The 20,245-nt window shown below is 37.9% G+C and overlaps 1 protein-coding gene across 4 annotated transcripts in view; it reads right to left on the reverse strand.

Annotated features, from left to right (window-relative positions):
• PARD3B (par-3 family cell polarity regulator beta) overlaps positions 1-20,245 on the reverse strand; it is a 385,570-nt gene that overhangs the window by 264,123 nt on the left and 101,202 nt on the right. For all 4 annotated transcript variants that reach the window (XM_079311454.1, XM_079311453.1, XM_079311452.1 and 1 more), the window contains exon 3: positions 5,041-5,209. In XM_079311454.1, coding sequence (XP_079167580.1) covers positions 5,041-5,209 — 169 coding nt within the window. The remainder of the gene's footprint in view (positions 1-5,040; positions 5,210-20,245) is intronic.

A 20,245-nucleotide genomic window follows, 5' to 3' on the forward strand; every position in this document is an offset into this window, starting at 1 on the left:
TAGCCCTTCTGAGGGTTGAAGAATTCCCAGAAATCTCTGTTTTCAGGGAAAAAATGTTCACTGAGAAGAAACTACATTAAATGTCCAGGACCAAAAGAACTGACTGCTCAAAAGCACAACTGCATGCAGCTTTAACTCCAACTACCATTAGCACTCATGAGCTTATTTTATGAGACTGTAATCATTCCAACCATTAATTGCACCTGTCTTCCACTTGCCTAAAACAGTGATCAGATGTGCAGACATGTAGATATAAAAGGAGAAAATCTCAGAGATCTGCCATAAAACAAAGTCATGCAAAATTTGAAATGCTGAAAAAAGACCTTTCAATGGGAAAACCAATACACTGCTCTATTCAATAGTGAAAGTCTGCAAAGGGGGGAGTTAACTTCGGTAGTTTACAAGAGTATTTTTTAACCTTCTATAAATAACTTTTACAAGGAACTATTTATCTAAACTTTAAATAAAGTTACTAGTTCACACCAGCAAAGGTATCAATTGATTAAGAGCATAATTTTATTGTAATAGCCAACAAAGTAATCTGTCTCTGCTTTCAGACTGTACTCAGAAAACAGCTTCATAATTCTTCAAATAAATTCCCAAATAAAGGGAAAAGGAATAAATAAAACAACAGACCAGAAGAAAAACCAAACATGGAGATGCCTAGTTTAGACCTTGCTTTTCTATACCTCAGTTTTCAAAAGCAACAAGAGTCTTGGGATACTGCCTGCCTTCCTCCAGGCAAAATCCTGACTACTTAACACCAAAGAGATGGACAAGACAAAAGCAGCAACTAATTATGTGGTTACTTGACCATCATTTACCAAATGAAGCAAACAAAACACTAAGCCAGTCATGAAGGCATTTCCAGCTCAGAGTGACTTGTCCATAAAACGGATCCTCCATAAATAAATTAGTGCTCTCTCCTTCCTGCCCATATGGACTGAAAAGGAAAAAACAAATTGACATAATGAAAATAACTCCCCTCTTCCTGTTCCACGACCTACCATGTGGGGAAAACCACTAGAAAACAACAGTAAACTATGAGGTGCAAAAGGAAAACAGGAGCACTTCTGGCACGCTTACAGGTGCACAGAAAATTACAAGATGGTTTATGAGGACCATAATCTCTTTCGCTGGCATGTGTCTTACCTTACACTCACTGTGGGCTGGAGCCATACAGCTACACAGTATTCAACACACTGTGATTTCACTGCTCACTGCAGGGTTTTGTCTGTACACAGTTTCATAATTAGGAAACATGGTACAAAAAGAAAAGGCAGTACAGAATTTGCAATGGTATTTGAGGTTAGAGATGCTGAAATTTACCTCCAATACATTTTTCAAACTTACATCAGCTATTTCACCATTAGTTGCCTGTATCATTCTTTGAAAGCTGTTGTCATGGCCACATCACTATTGTACTCTGGGAAATTCTGGTCACAAGAAACAGTAATAAAAGACAAGCTCTGCTGCCATCTTAGCAACTGTCTCAATGCTCTCGTATCCACAGAAATAACAAAATCAGTAGATCAATTTCTACCCTGTTTGAAACAGCTGCCTGAACACATTTAACAGCTGTGTGCTTCTCTAAATTTTTTTACATACCTTAGCAGGTGCTTTGTATCATTTGTATTGTAGCATGGAATGTTTTCTTTATCCAAGCACAGATTCTGTGAAGTTGAGATTTTTGCTTTTTCACTATTAAAAGATGCTGTCAGCAACAGCACCTGATAATCCAGTGATGTGGGGCAGGGAGGAAGGCACATCTGTTTGCACCTCACCTCATGTTATGGACACAGAGGACACCATGCCCACGAACACTTGAAGTCTTCATGCATTTTTCTTATATTTAAGAACCCACAATTTCACCTGCTTGGGAACAGAGCCATCTTTAAAAGCAGAGCAGTGTTTATTTCAGGGAAAAGAAAACAAATAGCTGAATAATTTCCTGAACCGTTTTAAGGAGATGTATACACTAGGAAAGTAATTTGATATCAAGTAAATTAAACTTGGCTTTTTGCTCTAAAATTTTGCCAATATATGAAAACAATGTAAAATATAAGGTTATTTTAGCTCTTAAGTCAAATATAAGATTGTTTTTATTCTGGCTCACTTTCAGAATTACAGATGATAAAGGGAAAAATAAAGGGTAACCAACTACACCATGGAAAAATCTATGGTTTTAGACAGTCAAGCTGATCAGTATTCCAGAATAACAAACAGAAAAACCACCTCAAAGAAGTAGCAATAAAAATACCATCAAGTAAAAATAAAATTATTACTATCTCTATCTAAACAGGAAGGGCTTTAAGATTTGGTATAATATACAGTTAACCTAACTAGGTCACATATACAATTTATAAAAGGCAGAAATGTTTTAAGGCAGTGTGTCTGTTCTAAGCCAGTGGCAATTCTCTCATGCCTGACAAGAGCAGTGCTTAGTTTCATGTGCTTATTAAGCACCAAGCACTAAGTATTTCACAAGCAGATCATTAGCCAGACATTGTTTCTACATAAAACCATGGATCTGATTTCGCAAAATATAAAACACCCAACAGAAACTAACAGGCACAATTGTTCCACAATCTGACAATTCATAATACAATGAATTCCCTACATTTCCCTCCTAAAAGCATTCTGGACAAAATACTCAGAAAGGTAAGTACATCACAGCTCTTGAAACACAGCTGTACCATGGAAAGTAACACTTTTTTCCTACATACATATTCAATCACATCCCTGCTCCCACAATAAGAACAGCTTTATAAATTAATATTATTTTTTTCTGCTAGCAAGTGAGAGTCAATTCAATAATTAGCCAGGAAGCCAGACTACTGTGGTTCATGCATCAATGATATTGATGCAACCAAATTGTCCTTCTATTTCTTCATTTACTTTTCAATTTGCCTCTAATGGAAATAGCAACATAATTTAAGGACCGGGGACTTGTATACAAAAGACAAAGACAAAAATTAAGTCCAAAGAATTGTAAATTATGATGTAAAATTATGATGTAAAACAATTACATTTCAGAGTACAAACCAAGTTACAGGACTAACAGGTAGAGAATCTTTTGCTTATCCTGTAAAATAAACCCACCTGAAACAGAAGTGATGATACAAACCTACTACATTTATGATCTCTTCTTTTAAGAAGCAAGCACTGTTTTAACTTCATATGTTAGCACTGCACGGAAAACAAAATTGAATCCTGACGGCTCTTTCCACATTATATTTCATCTCCTTTATGCTCTACAGTAGGATTTCATAAATACAAGGAAATTAACTATGTCGTAGCTTACTGATAAGCTCAAGAGCTTGAGCACTTAACTGCTTTACACAAAATTCTGTTTACACAAAATTCTCTCTAACCCTTAACTTAGGTAACAACTATATGCAAGACAAAACACTTTTTTTTTTTTTTTACATAGTGCTCAAAGGTATTTGGAGAACAATCTCAACTTTCTGAAACATGCTAAAATGTGGTAACAGCACAATGTAAAAGAACAATTTTTAACATACACATAAATAAAGTGGCAAAACATTCAACCACTGAACCTTGAGTTACAAGCTATTCCATATCTCATGCTTACCAAACACAAACTTGACTCGAAAAATTCTCATGGACCTTGAATTCTAGAATTTTCTACAGCAGGCACAAAAATTAGCACAGACTTCTGTTAGAAATTAAGTTACATAGCTTCATCCAGCAAGCTTTAATTGAAATTTTATTTTAGCTCACTGCTTTTATCAATTAGCCTTTTCCTTTAAAAATGTAATTAAAATAGACAAGTGAGCATTCCATTTCTCAGTTTGTAATCAGATTTGCCCATGAGAGCAGCATAACTAGAGATGGTACTGCTACCCTCCCCCCAGGTACACTCGGATTTTACTGCCCAGCATTTGGAGACTGCCAGCAGCACTCAGGAACACGGGCTGAGCTGGGCAGCGGGCACCAGCAGGATGCAGAACAGGCTCCCCTAAGCATTATTTATTTGCTTTACAGGCAGACAGTCACAGCACTCATCTTCAATCTGGTTTTGAAAGCTTCTTATCCAGTACTTAGGTGACAGCTCACCCTACTCTCAATCCAAGGAAGTTTTTCAAACTGCTTTGTGTGTAACATACAAGACTCCAGCTGTTGATAACTGGAAATCAGTCTGAATTCCTGGCCATCCAGGCACACTTAACCAGCACAAGGCACCACAGTTGCAGCAGTTCATGCAGTACCCTCTGATGTAAGAAGGAATTAAGCAGCAGCCTTGCCTAATCACAGTTTGCTCACTTGAAAGTCAGAAAGGCAAAAAGGCCCAGTTGTGCAACTTCTTCAAATGCAAAGAGCTGAACTGTTTGCAACCAGCATATCCCTCTTCCCACCTCCCACACCCAGAACAGGGCACTACCTCAGATTACTGGTAAAAGTACTTGGATACAGCAGTTTTACACTCATTGAACACAGGTTCCTCAAAAAAAAAAAAAAAAAAACAAGCTGTGTTTTTTTTCAATTACTGTGGTATTTGAAAACACTAATCAAAGATTTCATCTTGTATGATGGATTGTCAGCAACTCCTGGCCCAGCACAGGACAGCCCCAAGAGTCACACTATGCGAGTTGTCCAAATGCTCCTTGAACTCTGTCAGGCTTGGTACTGGGGAAGCCATACAAGTTTCCAATCACCCTGTAAGTGAAGAACCTTTTTCTAATATCCAACTTAAACCCCCCTCCGTCTCCCAGCTTGATGCTGCTCCCTTGGGTACTGTCACTGATCACCAGAGACATCAGTGCCTGGCCCTCCATTCCCCTCACAGGAAAGCTTTAGACCGCAATGAGGTCCCCCTCAGCCTCCCCTTTTCCAGGAAGAACAGACCAAGTGACCCTCAGACACTCCCCATATGGCTTCCCCTCAAGGCCCCTCATTGAGCTGCAAGGCAAACAGTGGGATGCTAAAAAAAACCCAAAACAATCTTTAAATATATAAAATCAGATTACACACACACACACAAAAAATAAAATGAAAGAAAAAAACCATTATACATACCCAGTTTTAAGGCAGAAGGAGTCACTTCAATCTCACCAATGGGCTGAAAGGCAGCCAGCTGAGTTGCTACCTCCGTCTCAAAGGAGTCTGGGCTATTTCTGTCTGTCAAATTCCCATTGGTGCCATCAGTCTTATGGGGAGGGTCTTGTTCGTCATAAACGGCAATCAGCTATCAAAACAAAAGATAACGTAGTTTGTATATTTAAAGTATTTCCAAACTTCACTCTTTGGAAAAAAAACCAAAACAACCTTATACTTCTGTTAAAGTACAAAAATAATGATCTTATTGCAGAACAGCTAACAACAAACATACAGATTCCAGAAAGCACAGACATTTGTGTTTAGATACGTTGACTTCAATATGACTTAAGTATATGCTTCAACACTGCCCTGTGCTGACACGCATTTCTCAGAGTTTGCATGCTATCATTAGTGAACATTTTACATTATTTCCAAACAGAGATAAGCATGTTTAAAAACAGCATTTAATTCTTGGGGGTAGAGGGTGTTATTAAGTCTAAAAAAATTTAATACTAAGGACTGACAAGCTGCACAAAGGTAACACAACCACAGAAGCCGCACTGAGTGAGCAGATGAACATTTTATTTGTAAGAACATAATAACTACATTCCAAGGTCAAGATACATCCAGGACAATGACAGAGCATGAGGTCTCTCTCATGCTGTCCAACCCGTGTCTCTGTGAGGATGAAAGTTTCTTGGTCCAGCTCAGCACACACAAACCCAGCACTTCTCTACCCATCACATATCTGTCCCTTCCTCCCGTCCTGCCCTGCAATCCTGGACCAGGTACACGTTTCCGAAAACTGTCACTCAGTCAATGGCTCTTACACCACTCCAGGCACACGGGAAGGCTCTGAGGTCTGCTACTCAAGGTCATACCAATGAGGCCATGAAAATCATAAAAAAACATCAGAATAATTTTTTGCCTCTGTTAACCCAGCCTTTCACAGATCATCCTTTTGGTCTCTATTAATAAACACGACCAGACAGTGGCTATGCAGCCTTATGGAGTGACTCACACACATGTGGCTGGGTGAAAATTGTATTAAAGTTCCAGGAAAACAGTAAAGCATGCTACAGCTCTGGAAAAATAAACCAAAATATGATTAAAACAAAATAGAAGACATGATGCTCTCAGCTCCGGGATGCTTGGCACTCCAGAATCCTCTCCAAAAGCAGAGGAGGTAAAAACAGCAGTTCAAGTGTTTTCCCCACCCCAGCACCTGACATGACATAGTTCTTGTGCCATTTAATTGGCAAACACTTTGCCTAAGGTGCTCATTGATTTTACTTTTTCTGAACTCCTTGAGATTATCCCATTGTTTTCCCAGCTAATCATGAAAAATACCACAACACACACAACTGGTTAGGCGATGTCAAGGCATACACAGAAACAAGTCTAAAGGATTGATTTACTACTTTTTATCTCTCTCTGTGTTATTTTAAGGTATGCATACGCTCTCTCTTACAAAAATATGAGTATATCAAATCTGTTCTGACACTTCCAAGAAGTGTCAACAATTATATCCTATGAAAAACAGTATACTGAAACAAACGTTTAAACAAACTCATTTGCCCAAGGGAAGAAACGAATGCATGAAGGAAAAGGAAAGAAAAATCCTGAAGTGCTTCTAAAAGGAAGAAACTGACATTTTCAGGTCTTCCACTCATTTATAATTTGGTTGCTAGAAATGTGCCAGCTCATATTTACCAAGGCACATTTCAGAGATACACATAACCCTTTAAATAATTAGGTAGAAAACTTGCTCTCTTTTTTCACGTGGATCCTGTTTCTTTTCCGTGGCCATACAACTAAGTTTTTACAACATACGAATTGCTTTTTACTAGTCCAAAGCATATAGAAAATACTCACTCCAGTAACAAGGACAACTCTCTTTGCGATTTACTTCTGCAAAACATGCAAAGTACCCAAGCGTTATCACTGCATTTGTTATGTCCCACAATTTGTCCCAAAAAGGCTGACTGAAATTTAGATACTAACAGATAACAGCAATTTTCTACAGGACCAAGAAGAAACAAATCAAAACGCCCATCTTATTCCATCTTTCATTTATTTCTAAAACAACTATTCATATTCCTGCTATTATGGCAGCTCATCCTGATTCAGTAAGTTCCACCAGCATTGTACACCAAAAGGTTTGCCTTCTCAGTCTCACTTTCACTGTGGAAATTTAATTTCTGTGAAAGAGGCTGTTACTAATGAAGAGGAAATTGGAGATTGTGTAGGACTGTAGCACTGAAAGCACTTTAGGTAATAGCAGGATACAAAGTTCATTTGAGCATCCACAAGGTAGAATGGAATAAATGCGACTCAGTTGTGATTTGATGGGAACAACTGAATTCCTCAACTAGACCAAGCTGAATTTCCCCTTGGTTTCACACCATAGAAATAATACTAAATGCTATATTACTTGGGAATATTCTAAGCTTACTGCCCCAGAATGTTGTGGAGGTGAAAAGTAGGAATTGGATAAGAAAAAAAAATAGACAAAGGTATGGGAAAACACCAGGAAGAACGGTTAAATATATAGGTACAAGCACTACCTCAATCTGAGAAACCTCCAAAACATGTAGTAACATAAACCAGAAGGGCAAAGCAGGACAAAATGATGCTATAACTACTCTACTTCTATGTGCTTTCTGCAAGTGTTTTCTACTGGTCACAGGCAGAGACCAGGGTAGCAGCCATGTACTACCACATCCTGTGACTTCTAAGCACCACACCTTTCCTCAGTCCCCTAAAGTTCAACTGGATCAGTGTGCAGAATTGATAATACAAGACTATTTTAACAGGCAAGTCAGGTCACAGACTCCCAACACTGAGGTGTGGTGGCTCTCACCTGGCTGCCAGCCCCGAGAGCTGAGCACACCATGGCCACAGCACAGCAATTCCCTGCACGCCCAGCAAGGCTGCTCCTGCTCCTCACCATGGGCACAGGGGGAGTGACCACGGCCCCACAGCTCCTTTGAAGGGACCCCCAGTGCAGGGACACGGGTGGGTGGGCACTGCCCATGAGGGAGTTCCTGCCTGAGGCCAAGGCTGCCAGTGGTGCCCACCCCACCTGTGCAGGGACCAGGCTAAAATAAAGTTTCAATTGCAATGACAATATCCTCATGTCACCAAGGGCACCCAACCCTTCACAGGAGGGTTCAGCACACAGACATGCTGGCTCCTCTCCTCCCAGTGGAGGAGAGTGCTATGCCCCTTCCCAGCTGTACCCACAGCCACACTATTCCCACTCTCCGAGCCTGAGCACACAGGCTGCTCAAGAACACCTGCAGCACAGCCTGGCAAACAGCTGGAAGGAGATTCCACCTGAGCCAGACCACACAGGCCCAATACCTGCCTGAAAATAGGAAGCCTCTTACTGCTGACATTCTGTAAGTGACTTCTGGGAGAAACCCACAGTTCCTCAGTCTACACCCAGGCACTATTTTGACAGATTAGAAAAAAAAAAAACAAGGAAAATTTATTTCTTTACAGTATGGAACACACCAGTAATTAAGTAACATGATCTAACCTCCCCTTTTTACAGAGTGTGGAAAGGAGATGCTACAGTACAGCCTGTGGAGGTAGCAAAGATGTGATGTTTTTCCTTCCCAGTGAAATGAACAGCCATTTGTTTTCTAAAATGTTTATTTTGGAGAGAACTCCTCAGAACCACAGTTGCAGCAGCGTCTTACCAGCAGCAATTCTAAGATAAATACACTGCTACTCAATCAAAGCATTACAAATATCTGCTTCAGTCTTTCAAAGGGAATTAAGACAATTAAGGTTATGTAAATTAACTACTCAAAAATAATTCTCATAAATGACTTCTCATTTCCAGTATGGAAAATTCTCTGATTGGAACAGACTGCCAAAATCTTGAAAAGAATTTCAGGATGCATTAAGAAATCCCCACAAACACGTCAATAAAAGAACACCACTGCTTGCAACACTAGTTTATTCTTTACCAGTTCAATATTTGCAAAATATTGAGAATTCAGTAGGTCAGCTGATTGGGGTTTTCTTAACGCATCAAAATATTACTGTAGACATTTGTAAATTGAGCAATTTGTAGAATTTTGTACACTTGCTGTATCAGGCATCTCTGTTATAAAGGTTATTTAAAGAATATGAATATTTATTGTGAAAGATACGTACGTATTTCTGTATAGGTGAAATAATATTATTGTTATTGCAATATTTATTAACGTCCTACCAGTTACATAGAAAAATCAATAAATTATCAAAATTTAGTATTTATCCATCATTTTTGATTATTAAATACTCTCTACCAATACTGACAATCTCAACACAAGGCAGCATTAACAAACATTTCTTCGAACATTTTTTTATTAGCATTTTTGGTGGTATCTTATTACAACGCACTGTGATGCAGCCAAACTTTCACTCTGTATGCTGCCCTGTGGCACAGCTCTTCCAACACTTCACTGATATTTCAATTGCAGAGCTTGCAGAAAAGTACAACGAGATTTTGTGACTGATGATGCGACTCCTTTCCCAAACAGACTCCATGGATGAAGATGCAGCGAAGGGCGCACGCTGCAGCCGCGCCTCGCTGGGCTCTGGCAGAGACACCACACGCACACGAGGCAGCAAAAGAATCATTCCAAACTCATTCTGCAACAGTTTTGTTTCGGTCCTCGCTAATTAAGCTTCATTAAACATAACTCCATGGAGTTTCAGAATTCTAAAGAAAAACATTCTAACCTTTGAACAAATAGCAGCAGATTTAAGGCACTTGTTTGTTAAATTAGAAACAGCTGACTTTACACTGCCCTATACACTATTTTAAATAAAAGGTTTCATAATTATTTCACTTCAAACTACACTTTTGACAACTAGATTATTGTTAATAAGGTTAAAACCTGTATATTTTACTAGCTTTTCTGCAATGAATTGGAAAATAGACACCACTACTTCCCTTCTGACCCCAAACACCAGGCGTTTACATGAAGTTCTAAGGAAGAAATGGCAAAATACAAGCTTGTTTGCAATTAAATTAATCAGCTTTCAATTACTGTCAGGATAAAATCACTAAGAGAAGTTCTCAGTCACAGGCTAGCATTGGGACATGATTGAAAAGACACAATTTTCAACAGCTGAAATTACATACTCAAAAACACAAAAAGCAATTAAATGCTCAACTTCAATTAAATTTTTCATTCAAGTTGGATGGAAATTTTTCCTCTGAAATTTCTTTTTCCACATTCACTTTATCTAGATTCTTTTCTCAGGGACAACCAGAGGCAGTAAAATTGTGGATTTATTCCAGACATGTTTGTTTCCTATTCAGCTACTCTTCTCTGTCCATGATTTCAAATTCCCATTTAGGAAAAAAGGACTTTTTTAAACAGTATCATTACTTTTGATGGCCAGTGCCTACTGTAAGTGGTTCTCAATTGCTCATAAAATAATGTGGCTGAAAAACCTTTTTTGGGTTCATTAGCAAAAGACTTTCCACAGAAAGTACCTGAATTGTAGCAAAGAGCTGTCAAGAGGAGTGAATGAAAATCACAGTGATTATTTCATTGAGCTTCATGGGATTAAACCATCACTTCCTCCTTAAGCTACAGCAGAAACTGATGTTCACCACAGGACCACAATACCTTGTTCTCTGGTCCCTCAATTTGGGATCTAACCTTGCATTCATGCCTACATATACAGAACAAAGAGATACAAAGATACACGGGGTCTCTACGTGACACACTGATACCAGAAGACAGCAATATGCAAAATAACAAATTATTTTAAAAACGAGAACTTTAATGAGTTTAACTTATGCTCTTGGGGGGACAAGAAGACTTGACATCAAGGCAAGAAGACAGAGTAAAGTGCACCGTATGTTGAACCAAAGAAAGAAAAAAGTATTCACAAAGACAGTGTGAAAGCTGCTTCAGAACTCCACAAACCAATTAATGTAAAATCAGATTTTATATATTACTTATGAAAGAATCTTGTTCAAATGGTTAAAAGATGAAAGCCTGGTAATAGTACAACACAGAACTAAGGTAATTAGGCTACCTCAAAATGTATGAAAGCATTATTTAATTTTTCAATTTAAAACTTTCCTGGAGCTCTACAACCTTTCTTCAATATTTTTTCAAGGTATTCTTCTTTCAAGTATATACTGGTTGAGTGTTGGAAATTGTATTCTTGCATAATAGTATGCCTTGGAATTCCTTAAACTTAAAATAAAGGCTGTCAAGGAAAAATACCAATATACACACCATATGGCAAGCCTTCCTTCACACCTACATATATGAAAACAAATTACAGATATATTACATGAAAGCTATGGTGATTAGCTCATCTTGTTTACCTACATGCCAAAACGACATACACCAAAGTGCCTTCCCAAAGACCACCTGACACTCTTCCTATCCTTGTTACTCAGATTTTTTAGGTACTGTCCAAAAGCAGCCAAGAACAGAATCCTACTACACACATACAAACATTGGTAGCCTCTGCTCTGAAAAGATTCCAAAAACACAAAAATATTAAATAGGAAAAGAAGCAGCATGCCTAGTGGCTGCCAGGCCCAGCTCAAGATCCAGCTATTTCAAGAAAAAGAGGAGTTTTTGAAAGGTCATGAAAAAAACCATTACCTGATTGATAAGCCCTTATATAATTCTTCTTCCTGTCCAACCTATTCCTCCGTGGGCACACGTGACTGTACTTCAAACAATGCAGCTGATTGGGTACTTAACGCTGGTATTTGTGGAAAAGTTTGATGAGCCCTTCAAGCATGACTGAGATGTAATTTTTTAAGCCACTTAGTAACTACTTGAGAGCTGTTATGGAGATCCATAGTACAATACAGACATTCCTTGAGGGTTGACTTTGGGTAGCTTCCCTGGCAGATATAAATGCTACTGCTAAAATGTCAAGGATTTATAATTATGATGGCGGATGCATAAAACACATAAAACAAGCCTTATTAGGGTTGATTGAAGTAAATATACCAAAGGACATTTCTCCTTTCTTCAGTAAAAGATTCATGTTCAATGCTATTTGTAGCCTGTCACACTCATTATGTTTTCATATGAAATAGCTTCTGAGTTTTGCTAGATAACAAATGCCCTTTGCTTTTATTCTTCCTTTACTCAAGTGAAAAAAAAAAAAAAAAAAAGAAAAAAAAAGAAAAAGAAAACTGAAGGACTGTGGAATATAAGACTGATTATTTCCTTTCTGCCTAACTTGAAACAGGGTCTTTCACCTATATGGACTTTCCAGAAGATGAGCTTATTTTGGAGAGTCCATTTAAAATGGAACTATAAAAATGTAGAGAATACCAAAGACTACATTATTTACTAGAACCATGCTTATCAAATGCATTTATGGCAATCAGTCATTGAAATGGAAAATTGTACTCTGCCATGAAATAAGTTGACACTTAGAAATGAAAGTGACATCTTAGTTATTATATTGTGAGTAAGCAGCAAAGAATGTTCACTCATAATATAAATTATACCAACTTCATAACATGAATTTTACCTTAGAAACTCCTTAGTTACACAACACCACACACCCCACCTGACAGAACAAACATCTTTGTTGAGAGAAAATCCACAGTACCCCTGGCTACTCCAAGCCACACACAGACAACTGAGGCAGGGGTGAACAGCCAAATGAGCAGAGCTCACGCTGCTCCCAGTTCCTACTGCAGCACAGGGATGCCCAATCCTGCTTTTAGCAGGCACCTTGCCTGGCATGCAGCAGACTTGCCCAGCATCCACCTCTTCTCACACCTTTCCAGATGCTTTCCAAGCCCTGAGCTGGCTTCAAATAACCTTTGGATTATATAGGCATGGGAAAATCTTCAGAAATTTAAACCAAAGTAAACTGTGGTGAAGAGACATCATTTACCACTTCAACTAAGACCAGAGCACATAACTGAAATTTTTAGGAATTTGCACTGTGCTCCATGCTCTAGGCAAGGATTTATGATGTTAAAAAAAACAATTCACATTGAGCACTTCAACCTTCTTGTATTATCCAGATTCCAGTTTAATGAGGGCCCACAGAACAATTTAGGCTGAAAGGGATCTCTGGAAGTCTTGGTTTACTCTTTCAAAGTAGTGTCAGACTGGCACTTGGCTCAAAGTTGATTCTGGTTGCTCAAAGCCAAATCAATTTTTGTGCATCACCAAGGATGAACATTCCACAAGTCTCTGGGGATCTGTTTCAGTGCTTGACTACCCTTGAAGTGCAATAAAAGGTCTCTCATATCTTAACAGGATTTCCCTCATGACCATTAAATGTCCATTACCTTTTATTTTCTCACTGTGGACTTTCAAGAAGATAGGATGCAGTATCCTCTACACTCTCTCTCATCCTGTGAAGTTCACTTACACTTTCTCCCCAAGTCTCATGTTCAATCCCTGATCTTGCTAGTGATCTTGTGCTGAGCTGGCTTCAACTATGTCAGTGTCTTTCTTGCACCAAAGGAGACCAAAATTAAATATAAGTCCAGCTGTGGCCTGACAAGTGCCAAACAGATGGAATTGCTTCCCTTGACTACTGTCCTGAGTGTGTTTTTAGCTTTCTTAGATGCAAACCTGAGACAAACCTAGAACAAATTCTAACAAGTCACTATCTCTTACTTTCTCTCTCATTGAATTGACAATATGCATTCATTTGCAAAAATATGTTTTTGCTGTAGCCCCAATTACTCAATGACAGTATATGAATTAATTGTTTGTTTGGTTTAGAGATCTTTGATCTTTTTAGAGGACATTACAAGATGGGACAATGGAACTTTGGAAGTAGAAAAAAAAAGCAGCACAAAAAAAATGCTTGAATTGTAAAACCCATCAGAAAGTGTAAAACCATCTGTACAGCATAGCACACACAACAACTTCCATTAGTACAGACAGGCTTGATAAATCTTGGGATGTTGCCACACGTCATGCAGTTCTCACACTGTGTTTCTGTCTGTGCAGAAAAACATTTCAGTATTTACAACTGCCAAGAGTCCTATTCCTACTGATGCCTTGCTCAGTGAGACTGCATTATTTGCCCTGTCTCTGACAGTTTATATGTCAGGCTCTAGAAAGGCAAAAGTAAGCTTACAAAACTAGTTGTCACCTTGATGAGGAAAGGTCTGTCCCTAATGATAAACTAATGTTATCAGTCTCTCCTAGTTTGTTATTAATTCTGTCAATACAAGTATTCCTAGGCAGTTTCTAGTGCATTATAATAAAGCATGCATAGCCTTTTGAAAAAACTAGAAAATGAATACTTTTTGCCTTTCACACAGTGACCTCATTTGCAGAAGCATGTGACCCCATATGCTTCAGTAGTAGAAGTCAGCTGACCTTGACCTCTAACAATCATGTCTCTAAAGAAAGCTCCTAAACATCATGATGCTCTTATGTATAAAATTTGAGACAGAGGAACATGAGGAGACAGAAGAGATATTTAAAAGAAAGGCAATAGTATCACCAAATTCCTCAGAATGTATTTAGCAACTGGCTAGTTCACATCAATTGTTTCAACATTCTCATTAATAGAAGACTACAAAGTCAATCATAGTCATTCACAGAAGAATTGTGTTTTCTTTTTCTTTCTTAAAGACAAACCAGTTTATGAACAGCAACTAAAGTAGAAACCTATAAAGTTATGCAGTCTCAAAAGATCAGTAACAGGCAAAATTGTGAAATATTTAGAAACTTGAGAAGCAGCGCAATGGTTCCAAAAACAAATACATATTCCCAAATGAATTATCAGAACAGAAGGGCTAGAAAAAATTATTTTGACTTGACACTTTAATGCACCATTACTGTGAAAACAATGAAACTAAAAGTAACATTTCTATGTTCTAACATTTCAGTCACATCCCTGGCAATAACAAAAAACCTTTCAATAAGAATTACTCATTTCAGCAATCAGTTCATAACAGACATCCTACTGCTGCCTTGCTCATTATACTCCTTAAAAGAATGATCTACATATTATAAATTTCAGTCATTTTTACCCTAACATTAGCTGCCCACAGCATAATTGCATAGTTTCTTAATTTCTTAGTAAACAAATTAAATGTTGATATCGTGTCCAAGATCCACAGTAAAATTAAACATCTTTTTAAGGTTTTCTGAGCATTAAAATTCAGAATTCAACTGAAAAAAATGGTATTTACAAAGTTAGTAGCAACTATGTATGTACACGTGTTATGCACACCTTGGACATTAATGTGTTTGCAAGTAGACGAGACATAACAAAAAGACCCTTCTAGTACCTCTGAAGTGATTCTTGGTATTCATATATGAACACATCCTATTAAAAAAGAACATATGAGAAAAAAAAATACTCAAAAATTACAATAGCAGTAACGTCCTTCCACAACAGGATAGGATCCAAAAGGAAAAACCAAAGGGTATTTTCTGTAAGTGACATTATAATTGCTCATTAGATGGATTTTGACACAAACATTTCTAAGGCTCAATTTCAATACCCTATTAAGTACACTGCTGAACATTTACTTGATGCCAACTTTTGTGTAACATTTAGCTATAAAAATGTGGACTGCAAGTCTAACCTCTGAGCAATGATTAAAATTATCTTAACATTTCTGAAGGAGACTATTCCCTGCAAGAAAAACATTGAAAGAAAAGGGAACTTTTTTTCTTGTACTGAGGATACTGCTATACACTGAGCATTGTTTCTCACCTACCCTAATTAAACTAAAAATTTTTATTAGATAATAAAAAACACTGAAGAATACATTTAGCCAAGATGTAGAATTCAATTAAAAGAGTACTATCTCTCCAAATTACTGGTTTAATGTGATCCAAAGCTTTCTTTTTTGGGAAAAATAATCTTCATGCTTAGGGCATAGTTTAATTTTGATTGCAGCAGTTTGAATATTCTGCAAAACAGTGATATGTCTTTGGAATAAATGACTACAGACCATTCAGATCATTACTTCGAAATTTCAAACATGATTTTTCAGAGAGAAGCTTGTTCATCCATTTTCCACTCCTCATTACAAATGATTAAATTATATTCATAAAGCAAAGCACTTTTATATGAAAACCCTCAAAGTGAATGATATAGCAGGCTCCATTTTCAAAAGCAAGCCAAACTACTTAATAAACAACACAATGGGAAAGGTGCAAAATAATTTCAACTAACAGAAAAATTCTCCTGAATTTTTTCAGTTGCTCCTACATCTTCCAAAATCCTAAACATCACAAAGAGTCATCAAAACTAAAGGCAAACAACCAACTCAGTATTTTAGGCACCTCCAGAAAAGTGATCATGGCTATTTTGTGACCTATGCATGCTGAGGTCTCACCAGACTTTGCAAGAAAAAATTCAAGTTTCTGCAGTTTACTGCTACTACTTGAGAGGATTCACAGAAGAAACACATTTGCCTTCCTCACTGCCACATCACTTTGTTACCCAGCATTATTCAAAGGGTCTGAAATACATGAATATTTAATTTGTTACATAAAGCTAACAATATTGATTCAGTTCTTTGTCAACTTTTATGGAAGATTTTTTTAACATTTTTCTTCCAGTGTGGGAAAATAAGCCAATACCATATTATGAGGATGACATTCCTGCTCCTCTGACTCACTTCTTGCACTCCAATGGCTTTCTGTTCTTCTGTGGCAATGTCACACTGAGCATTCAGTCCCCTCCAGGTAAGCCTGGCTTTCATAATGGCACGCTGCTCTTTGAGGCTTCTGAGGCTTTAGAAAACCCAAGGGGGAAAAAAATCCACACAGAAAAATTTCAGACAAGTTAACAAATATATTAACTCTGCCTTGAATCCTTATCCCCCAGTCAAATTATTTTCTGTCCAAGAGACTAGAAGTGTTTTTTCACAGTTGGCTGAAATCGAGTCTCAGGGGTTTCTATCCAACGTAAGTTAAATAGCTTTTTATTAGTAATTCACCCACACACACTGTAGAACTTCACACTGGTCTTCACATAGGTCCCTGAAAGTACCTTAACTTCTGATTTAAAGATACATATGCCTTTCAAAAATAAACCAATCCAAAACCATACCTACCTACCGACAAAAAAAAAAGCCCAAACCAAAACATGATACACTCCATTAGTGACGAATGAGAGCCACAGCTGGCAAACCCCAGCATAGCCACTATTCACTTTGACATAAATTGGAGAGAAATGTTTAAGACAAAAAATTTGCTAATCCTTTCTCTCCCAGGTTGTACTTTAATCTAGAAGTTAAATCAGGGCACCACACAGGCTGATGCTGCAGCCTGGTGCCCAAAGGCCAGGCTCAGTTTGGCTGTTCTCACTGGGAGCCTCATGGTCCAACACTGACACCACACCAGAATGGCATTTCTGACAGCCTGCCCCAGGTCAATGCTCAGAAGTACATCCCCCACATACCCCTTGCATGGAGACTCACGGATTTCAGAAAAGCTGAGAAACAGAAAAAAAAAATTCATCTACCCTTCAAAGACATTACATGACAAAGTAAAATCTGCCAAATATCTACTACATGGGATATATCAAAGCAGAACTGAACACTGTGCAGATAAAATGTAGGAAAAAATGTCTTTTAACTCGGAATTAATTTTAAGTAAGTTTGGCTAGCGCAAGTGAAACACAAAGACATTATAAAAAATGTGACAAGGGATACATACTCTAAACAGAAGTTCTGACCATATTTGTGGTAAGATTTTTTTTTTTTTTTTTTTTTTTTTTTTTTTTTTTTTTTTTTTTTTTTGTTCTTTGCATTTTCCTATACATGCTGCTTAGGTTTCACGGGAATAGCACACAGTTTGGAATCAAAATGAAGCTTGCAGAGTTGTGCTTCCAAGTCTGCTGGATCCTTCCCTCCATCAGTAGCCTACTAATGACTCCTTAGGACTTGGCCTTCAGGGCTTCAGTACACAGGGGAGGCAAGGAGAGCAGCTCCATCCAAAGTCATCACAGTAATTACTTGGATGCTTCTTTCTGCCTCCTCTCTCATTCTGTGCTTTCAGACTATCAGGAAACTCTACAGCTTCTCTTGACTCATCTGAGACCTCAGTCTTTGGACATGTCAATCCATTCCACCAGAATTCTAACTGTATACTAATAATTTCTGATCTACACTTCAACCACAACTTGGCAGCGTGAGACAGGTAGGCTGCTGCATCATCTGTAAGGCAATGCTAATTAGACTAAAACAAATAGGAGGACTCCACAGTCAATTCCTACACTCCAAAGAACTGCTCACAAGAACCATGTTCCCGTGCAGCATTTGAAGGAAACTCACAAGAGGGGAAAGCACAGAGTTAGCCTCATGGAACTAGAGCTTTCTGAAGAGATAAAATGACAAGCTACTAAGAGCAGTAGATGACAATTCTTGATGAATAGTCTATTCTAATTTCAGTTTATCTAGGCAATTCAACTCAAGAAGCAGCACATTTAAAATGAAAAAAAATCACCTGATCATTGTAAAGCAGGGAATCTTACTAGTCTCACTTTACAGCCTCTGAAAAACAACTGAATGGAAGAGCTGAGCTCTACTCAAAGACCCTGGGAAATTCCTCCTGGTCTCATCTACCCTATCAGCTGGATAGCCTAGCATGCATCACCCAAAAACTGCTTCTGTTCAATATATCAGCTTTAAATTCAAATCTCTTCCCAATACACATCCAGAATATTTCCCATTTTTTCTTAACTAAAATTCATTTCAGTTCTCCACAGCTTTAATTGAACTTCAATTACTAAAACTAGCTTGACACAAGCCATGAAGAAGGAATTAATAGTCTACTAAATAAGAACTGTCACTCAGCATTTCCTAAGCCAAATGTAAAAATTAAGACTCTGAATAAATGTATGCTAAGTATCATTGCATAAATATGCATATAATGCATTTTCCTCTTTTTAAAAAGTGTTAAATTTAATGTAAAGACATTTGATTGCACATCAACATTTTAGTGGTGATCAATCACTGAAAATCAATGATTCTTTTAAATAAATACAGAAATATATTTAAAAATTTTAATCCAATTACTTTAAATACATTTTTGTTTACTTTTCAATAACTTAAGACTCCAGGCAGTTCACTCTATGGTTAGGAAATGGGATCTCAGGACATAACCCACTAAAGCATTTTTCCATTCTGCAATCAACACAGTTGTTACACTGACAGTGAAATATACCAGCAACCCAAATTTCTCATCCAAAAGTGCATCACTGAGGGTTTACCCACACTCAATCTCTTTACAGATTTTTTTTTTAGCCATTAAAAGATTCCGATCCTATTAGAATGCAAATATAAAAGGGTAGAGAGAGCACACTTAATACCATTAACATTCAAAGATTTCTTGCTCCCCATTATCAGATATTAATTCTCACGTTAACTGATGTTTTGTTAAAAGAAAAAACCAACAAAAAAACCTGAATCCATTAGCAGCTGCATTAAGAGTGAACAAAAGAGGCAACAACTGCTGATGTGATTATGAACCTAACCCTTTCTGAAAGTTTCCATATCCAAGAGCACCAAACATGCACCGCTTCAACTTCCATTTCACACCAGGTATGGAAGACATGTTCCTGAAAAACAACCTTGACAGATATTCCTGCATACTGGTATTTGTAGCAAGCTTTGAAAAATAAACACCCATTTTTAGAAGTCTCTAGATAGTTTCCTTTAAGCTCCTTTAAAGCCACAATATGGCATGTCTAAGGGGGAAGAAGAAAAAAAAGCTTTTTTTTCCATGTAAGCAGCATGTTTAAATTTCATCTGCACCAAGGTGGCAGGTGCCAGCCAGGAGCCTGCCAGCAGATAGAATAGCCCAGCACAAGCAGGCACTTGGAACACAGTCAACCACCAGACCTGGTGCAGCCTTCCCTGTACATGCCTGTCTGTGCTGCTTACGATGGCACGTGGTGCTGTCAGTGGGAACAGCCAGAGCAGCCAGACACTCCACCCAGGAGAGACCCCAGCAAACAGCTACAGGCATGCAAACAGCACTTGTCCACCCCGGCCACTTCATGGCCAAACACCAGCAAATGAAAGGGGATCCTGGGTGATACATCTTCATCACAATTTGCATTCTCTCTTTGGAAATCCATGAATCCAAGATTGTCAGATCAGTACTATGTAAACAGAAATAATGCAAATTGATAGCACATTTCTATTTTAGTCATATTCCCACCCACACCGCAGGAGTCTACC

Source organism: Erithacus rubecula, assembly GCF_903797595.1.
Source record: "Erithacus rubecula genome assembly, chromosome: 8".
NCBI lineage: Eukaryota > Metazoa > Chordata > Aves > Passeriformes > Muscicapidae > Erithacus > Erithacus rubecula.